The sequence below is a fragment of the Phacochoerus africanus genome, chromosome 9 (genome assembly GCF_016906955.1).
Source record: "Phacochoerus africanus isolate WHEZ1 chromosome 9, ROS_Pafr_v1, whole genome shotgun sequence".
Classification (NCBI taxonomy): Eukaryota; Metazoa; Chordata; class Mammalia; order Artiodactyla; family Suidae; genus Phacochoerus; species Phacochoerus africanus.
Window position 1 is genome coordinate 39,579,469 of NC_062552.1, and position 7,601 is coordinate 39,587,069.

Below are 7,601 nucleotides of genomic sequence, written 5' to 3' on the forward strand. Positions count from 1 at the left end.
GAGCAAATGGGTTGTGCACTGGAGAAGAAAGGGGAGGTTATGGAAACTGGTAGTTTTCTGTTTTCCTTACTTTCTCAGTAGAGACTAACATTCAAACTCTACCTGCTCAGCTAAGAAAATCTCAATACAGTGACAAGTCAAATTCACCTGTAACCAGAGTACCCAGAGCACTTGGCTACTGTCAGAGAGCCACTCAAGCAAACAGAAATGTTGTCACTAGGATTTAAAAAAAAAAAAAAAAAAAGATTGGTGAACCAAATTCCAAAACACCAGATCCTGCCCAAAGGCTCTATTAGGATAGTGATTGTGGTGGGAGGTCAATATTACATCTAAACTAAACTCCTTTACCTCATGGTCTGTCCCTTTAGCAGGGAAACATAACAGTTAAACTCAGTGTTGGGAAGCAAGCATAAATGAATTGAATCACACTCCACTTCTTCGCTGAATGGCTTTAAGTTACTTAAACCGCTCTGGGTTCCTCAGCTCTTAGATAAGGAGGTACCGTTATATCAAAGGGTTGTGAATGTTCAAAGAGAATGTTTCAAAGTGAGCTAAGCATCATTCCTGTCACATAATTCAGTAAGTGGCAGCAGCTATTAAAACGACTGTGGGTACACACACATTTCGATTTCGGGGAGCTAACAGTTCACACATTCTAGGTGTCTACTCTGGGGCGGTACAAGCCACCCTAACTAGCCACAAAGACATTTCAGCCTTTTTAAGATCCAGGGAGCAGCTCAGGTCTAGGGGGATACAAAACCAAGGAACTCAGAGGACACCAACTATTGAAAAAGTACCAGGCTGGGAGGAGATTCCCCTCGTCCCGGGAAACTTTTCCACACCTCACCCAGAGTGAGAGAATCGGCTTATTCCCAGGAAATGCAGCACTGCCTCCCGCCCCGACGCCCGGGCGCGTCCCGAATCCGTTATTGTGCAAATGAAGCTGCCGGGACTGACCGGGAACCTCCCGGTTCGGGCGTCTCTAAGGGGGCCCGTGGGGGCGGAGGGCCTTGGATGTGGAGACCCCGGCCTGGAGGCCTCGGGGCGCCCGAGCTGCGGGAGCCTCTGGAAGCGGGAACCCGGGGCAAGGGGCTGGAGTGTGGAGGGAGTCCCAGGCGAGGGGTGGGATTACCCGGCTGCCGCTGTCGCCTGGATGGTCTCCGCGGCCGTCCCGGGCGAAGTCGGAGCGGGAGTCCCCCCGGCTGCTGCCTCGGAAACCAGCCGAGCCCGGCGGGAAGAGTCGTCGGCCCCGCGGCGGCGGCGACGACGGGGAACCGCGACGGGCCCGCGGTGGGGACGGTGAGACGCGACGACCCCGCGGTGGGGACGGCGAGGCCCGGCGGCCGCGGGGCGGGGACGGGGAGCCGCGGCGACCCCGCGGCGGGGACGGCGAGGCCCGGCGGCCGCGGTGCCCTGAGGGAGAGCGGGGCCGGCGAGCCGGCGTCCGCGACGAGGAGGAGCCGGAGGACGGCGGCGAGGTGCGACGAGCCGGGCCTGAGGAGGAGCCGGAGCTGCGGCCGGTGCGCGGGCCGCCCCCGCCGCTCTCTTTAGGCCGGTGCGAAGAGACCGAGGAGCGGGCGCCGCTGCGGTACATGGCTCCGGCAGCCGCGGCCACGGCAGCAGCTCTGACCGGGGGCGCCCTGGACGCGAGCCCCCAGCGCGCCGCCGCAGCTGCAGCCGGGGCAGCCACGGCCGCCGCGCGCCGCCCCCACAGCAGGCGCGACCCCCTCCCCTCGGCCCCGCACCGCCCCTGGGGCCCGGCCGAGCGCGCCCCCGCGGCCGCGGCTGGCGGTTGGAGGGCGAGCACGCGCCCGACACACCCCCCCGCCCTCCGGGGCTCCCCGCTCCTCCACTCAGGGAGCGGCCACAGGAGCCCGAAGTTGGGAGGAGCTCGGCGGGCGGCGCGAGGCTGGGCGAGCGGAGGGGAGGGGAAGCGCGCGACCAGCGCTCCTCACGCTCCGCCTCCACACGGGCAAGATGGCGGCCGCTGAGCCGCCCACTTCCCCTCCCCCCGGCGACCACGTGACCCCGAGGGCTCAGCGCGGGGCGGCCTAGCGGAAGGAAAGGGATTAGCGCGAGCGAAGTCGGCTTTTCTGAGGATGCTCAAGGCCTCGGGAAGCAGCGGGCTTCGAGGGTGCTGGACCGTCTTTGCATTTCCGCTGTCCTGCACCCTATTAATTTACATCGGGACCACAAATGGTTATAAATGATGGTACTATAAATAACCGCCAAAGCATTAGGTAAAACGAAGATTACCGCACCTCGGCAGGAGCAACCGTAAGAGCCCTGGCCCCCACGGAGACCGCTCGACAGCGGTCAGTTAGTTTACTTTTCAGTTTGCCTGTTTTCTAGAGGGTGAAATTGAGTATGGGGACGTGCGAAATGGGGGCCGATTCCGGAAGGAGAGTCAAACCCAAAGCAAACATAAGAGTAACACTGTCGCTGTCTCAACCAGAACACTTATTGGGTGTGGCTGGGGAGTCACTGCCAGGGGTCTACGTTATGACAGATTGGAGGCTCGGAGAGTTTGGGGGAGCGATTCAGAACCCCACGCCCAACCCCGCAAGTTTATGACCAGAATTTTCCAGGATGCCTGGCTATAATGGTAGTGTCCCGTCTCAAGGTCCTGCATGCCAAGTTCAAAAATGAGGAAAAAGATGACACATAAAAGAACAACAGTGAAAATATGAAAAACAATGTTGACCCTAACCAGCTAAACTCTTCAAAGTACAGTAATGGCTTGACAGTTTTCTTCTATCAGCTAGAGACGCAAAACCTGAAATTGATATGAAAATCAGGGTTTCTGACTCCAAAGCAAAGACAAAGAAAAAAATGATTGTAAAAGATTACCGTTCTCTAATTTATATTTTTCTATTTTTTAAATATATTTTAAAATATTTTAAATATATTTCAGATGTTTTTAAAATGGCATTTGCTTACATTATAGCTCGGTAAAAATGAAGTAAAATTTTTACGAGGTGATTTTTCTCATACTCAGCTTTCTTCACTCAGTATTACTTGCTTGCTCTGTATAGGCGTTTGAATTCCAATTCCTGACTTTTGGATTTTGTGGCTTAAGGAGGCCTTCAGTGTGTCAAGGTTATTAATATATTCTTCTACATATTTTTAACACTTTAATGATTCTGTTTCCTATAGTTTACGTGGATTGGGGATATGAAGCCTTACATAATCCATATTAAAATCTAAAATTATTTTAACAGCTGTTTGGAAGATGAATTGGGATTATCTATATCCTGAAGTCATCATGAGAGAATAAGTCACCCAGCTAATGAATGAATGCTGCCAAGTGCTTTTTGTCCACATCTCAATCCAATTCTATTGCTTTCTTTCACTTGTGTAATTTGGCAGTAAAGAGTTTTTTAAATGGGGTTTCTTTGTGAAAAGAAAACTAAATACCAGGACTGGTGGTGAAAGGAAAAGAAAGTAAAACTTGAGAAAGCAATGATTTTTTTTTTTTTTGACTTTTTGTCTTTTTGCTATTTCTTTGGGCCACTCCTGTGGCATATGGAGATTCCCAGGCTAGGGGGTCTAATCGGAGCTGTAGCCGCCAGCCTACCCCAGAGCCACAGCAACGCGGGATTCGAGCCGCGTCTGCAACCTACACCACAGCTCACGGCAACGCCAGATCATTAACCCGCTGAGCAAGGGCAGGGGCCGAACCCGCAACCTCATGGTTCCTAGTCGGATTCCTTAACCGCTGTGCCACGACGGGAACTCCAAGCGATGACTCTTAACCAGAAAATCTGAGTTATACACAAGGTTTCTGAGCAGTCTAAAAACATATTTCATAACATGTCTGGTGCCACAGAGACATGCACTCAGAGATTCAGATATACTAGCTCAGTAACAGAAAAGCCCTATCAGAGAAGGGTGGAAGCCTATCTAAGAGAAGCTGCTGTGTAAAATGTCTAGCAAAGTTGATTTTAGTCATCTCTGGGTTTATAGGATTAGGAGATCTAGGAGACATTACCAGGGCTCACAGATATATGGATCTCCTCTCATGCTGGGCATAAGGAAAAGGACATTTCTTTCCAAACCCTTTCAGAAAGGGGAGTCTTGTGATCATTTCTAGTCACTATAAGCTGTGAATGGAAGCCCATTATATCACTTCCAGGCCAAGTCAGGAAGGAGTTATAATATGTCTATACTTTCTCTTCCCTTGCTATGGCAACACTTGTGAAGCTACCATGTTCCAGGTGGTGTAGCCTGTCAGCCTGGGTCCTGAGTGAATGTGTGGAGCAGAGCAACTTGCATCCACCCTGAGCTGGACATATTCCATGAGCATGAAATAAAACCTTGTTCTGTTAAGCACTGAGATTTTGAGGGATAATTTGCCAGCACAGTATAACCCTTGCCTAATGTTGACTATGATGCAGGTGTTTTTTGTTTTGTTTGTTCTCATCCATATTTTATGACTTTTGGGCTATCCATATAATTTATATAACAAAAACAATGAAAGTTATTTTAAGGAAAAAATAACTAAACTCTGCCAGAGGTGTATACTCTGTCTTTATTAACCTGTATATGAATTTTGGTTACCCATGCTTTTGGTGGGATCTAAGTAAATATGAAGAAAATGGGGAGTTCCTGTCATGGTGCAGTGGTTAACGAATCCGACTAGGAACCATGAGGTTGCGGGTTCGGTCCCTGCCCTTGCTCAGTGGGTTAACGATCCGGCATCACCGTAAGCTGTGGTGTAGGTCACAGATGCGGCTCAGATCCTGCGTTGCTGTGGCTCTGGTGTAGGCTGGTGGCTACAGCTCCGATTAGACCCCTAGCCTGGGAAACTCCATATGCCGAGGGAGTGGCCCAAGAAATAGCAAAAAAAAAGACAAAAAAAAACGAAGAAAATGTGAATAGGTATTTACAGATATTTGGAGTCACTAAATTCTAAATCAGTTAGTTACACTCTATCAACTTTTCCTCCTCAATCCTTCTTTATTATTATTGAATAACTATTTTTATCAAGAGAGCTGGCCTCCATGTTATATAATTGGAAAACTCTCCTGCTTCCCCTTCACACCTGCCCTAAATGTAGTTCAACTCTAAACTTCAAACTAAAGGTTCCGCCCTCCTCAGCGCTTGCCTGTTTGAGGTGTGAAGCTTGCCGTGATGAAGGGAGGTGTGCTAGGCTTCTCCACATCCCTACTTTACTCCTCGAGGTAACTTCTCTTTTCCTACTGCCAGGTGCTATTCCTGAACCCCTGCCCCCAGAACTTGGTGCAGGAGAAGAAGGGGTTAGGAGAAAGGGGCACGGTTTTTCCCAATTGGTACAGGATGCTGTTATCTTCAAAAGCTGACTCCTTGTGGACTTGGAGGAGTCACATATGTTGGCTTTTTCTCTCTTGCATCACCTTTGCGGACTTTTTAATGACTGTCTTGGCAGGACCTAGGCAGTGTCTCTCCTCTTGTTGACTGCCTATGATAGTCTACCTTTACATGGGAGGTTTATCCCATGTAAAACTTACTCTCCTGAAGTCCCTTTCCTCTCTGGGCATCGCTCATGGGAAGGGCCTTTTTATTGATTGATTGATTGATCGATTGCTTTTTAGGGCCACACCTGTGGCATATGGAAGTTCCCAGGCTAGGGGTCCAATAGGAGCTATAGCTGCCGGCCTACACCACAGCCACAGCAAAGCTGGATCCAAGCAGCTCTCGGCAATACCGGATCCTTAACCCGCTGAGTGAGGCCAGAGATCAAATCAGCATCCTCATAGATACTAGTTGGATTCGCTTCCACTTCACCACAGTGGGAACTCCAGGAAGGACCCTTTTAAAATGATTCCATGTAGGTTTCCTTCTGGGTACACTTGGCCCACAGGACAACTTGTGCATCTTCGCTCTGCTGGCAAGGGCAGTGCAGCTTGCTCTTCATGCCATCCCTTACTTACCATCCCAGTGAATCTTGTCAGCCAGCATCTTGCTTTTGAACTTCCTCAGGAGAGAATTAGGACATTAACCCCTAGGGAATTCCTAACCCCAGGAGATATAAGCCAAACATTCTGAGAGGTACTAGCAGAGGCCTCTATCTCACTTGGCTTTAGGCAAAGGGAAAACCCCTCTCCCTCCTTAGAACAATGGGAGAGGAAATAGTAGCCCATAGGTAACTGCCCAACGCAATTATTATCTTATACAGACTCAAAATGGATCAGTAGTAAGACTGGAAGACTGGTTCACAATCTCTTCCCATCGCCCTTTGAGGTGGACGGGAGAAGAGGTTACCTAGCTTCTACTGTGTTCCTTTCTGCTTTTGAGGCCTTTGCTAACAAGACAAGCAGAAGGAAGAATCTAATCAACATCCTGTGACACCTGTTGCCTGTCCTCAATTGAGAAAACTTACTAGACATCTGATGAAGATGGTGAAATGGCTTAAGGCTCACACACACACACCCCTTGTGACAGACATATAGTGATAACATAAAACTTGAAAAAGATAAGGAGACTTAAGCTTTAAAACAAGATTAACACCCCTGTGAATTTGCTGAAGCCACAGACCTCCTGGGCTTTGAAATAAGTCCGGAGGCATAGGTAGCAGACAGAGATTTGGCTCCTGTGGATGGATATGGAAGTGCCTCCCTGGAGTTGGGGGACCTGGGATAGGTTCTCACCTTGAAGCCAAGGACCCCACCCCTACATGCAAGCTGAATAAAACCATTGTCAGCCTTCTGCTCGGAGCTGTAGCCTTAAGGGAAGCTGTGTGTCAAGGGGATGGGACAAAAATGTCAACAGCCTTTAGATAAGAACCAAGCCAAGCCACTCCCTGCTCAACAAGTCGAATGGCAGTAGAATGATGCCTTTCACTCCAGTAATAACCACTTAGAAAATACATGATTCTCCCTTTGAGAAACAGCTCTCGGCTTGCTGCTGGGGCTTTGGCACAGAAAGACCATGAGACTCACAAGCAGTTAATCACAAGCTGGTTGGTATGCATTCCTCCTAGGTGTGAAACTGGGTATGGATCCATCATCAAGTAAAGATAATAAATACAACATGAGGTGTGAACAGATCCTAAAGACAGGAGAGGTTCATGGTACCCGTACCCCGACTTCTATGGCACCCCCGCTTATATATTCCATCACTATGACTCAATGAGATGTGCCCTCTTAGCAACTGACTGTGATGGGAAAATATCAAGATTTGTTTACAACTGTCTTTACCTGATAGGCTGATGTTAGAAAGAAATGGGCGGCTACAATATTATAGCCCCAACTGAGGACATTAGGGATAGGCAGGACTTCTGTCTAGTTGTCTCAGGAGAGGGGGCCTGAGGTAAGAATCTATATTGATTCTTGGGCAGAGGATAATTGTTTGGGTAGAAGGGAAATTACAAGTACTGTTGAAAGGAAGTTCAAAGGAGAATAGTATGGAGGAAACTCTCAGAATGTATCCAAGATGTGAAGATATGGGTCAGGCTTCAATTGCAGACCACTGATATTGCTCTGTCTAGTTTAAGGGAAAAGGGATTTATTATCAGGGATTAGGTAGCTTATACAATATTTGGAAAGGTTTGAGGAGTAAGTTGTTTGTTTTTTGGGTTTTATTTTTGTGGTTGTTTTGTTGTTCTATGGCTGCACCTAAGG

At 48.9% G+C, this 7,601-nt stretch overlaps 1 protein-coding gene across 4 annotated transcripts in view; it reads right to left on the reverse strand.

Moving 5' to 3' along the window:
* The window catches only part of LOC125135024 (cysteine-rich protein 3), a 53,582-nt gene extending 51,893 nt beyond the window's left edge, over positions 1–1,689 (reverse strand). For 3 of the 4 annotated variants that reach the window (XM_047794631.1, XM_047794630.1, XM_047794629.1), the window contains exon 1: positions 1,133–1,689. In XM_047794631.1, coding sequence (XP_047650587.1) covers positions 1,133–1,594 — 462 coding nt within the window. In that variant the 5' untranslated portion in view covers positions 1,595–1,689. The remainder of the gene's footprint in view (positions 1–1,132) is intronic. The other variant, XM_047794628.1, reaches the window with a different exon arrangement.
* Positions 1,690–7,601: the final 5,912 nt, after the last annotated feature.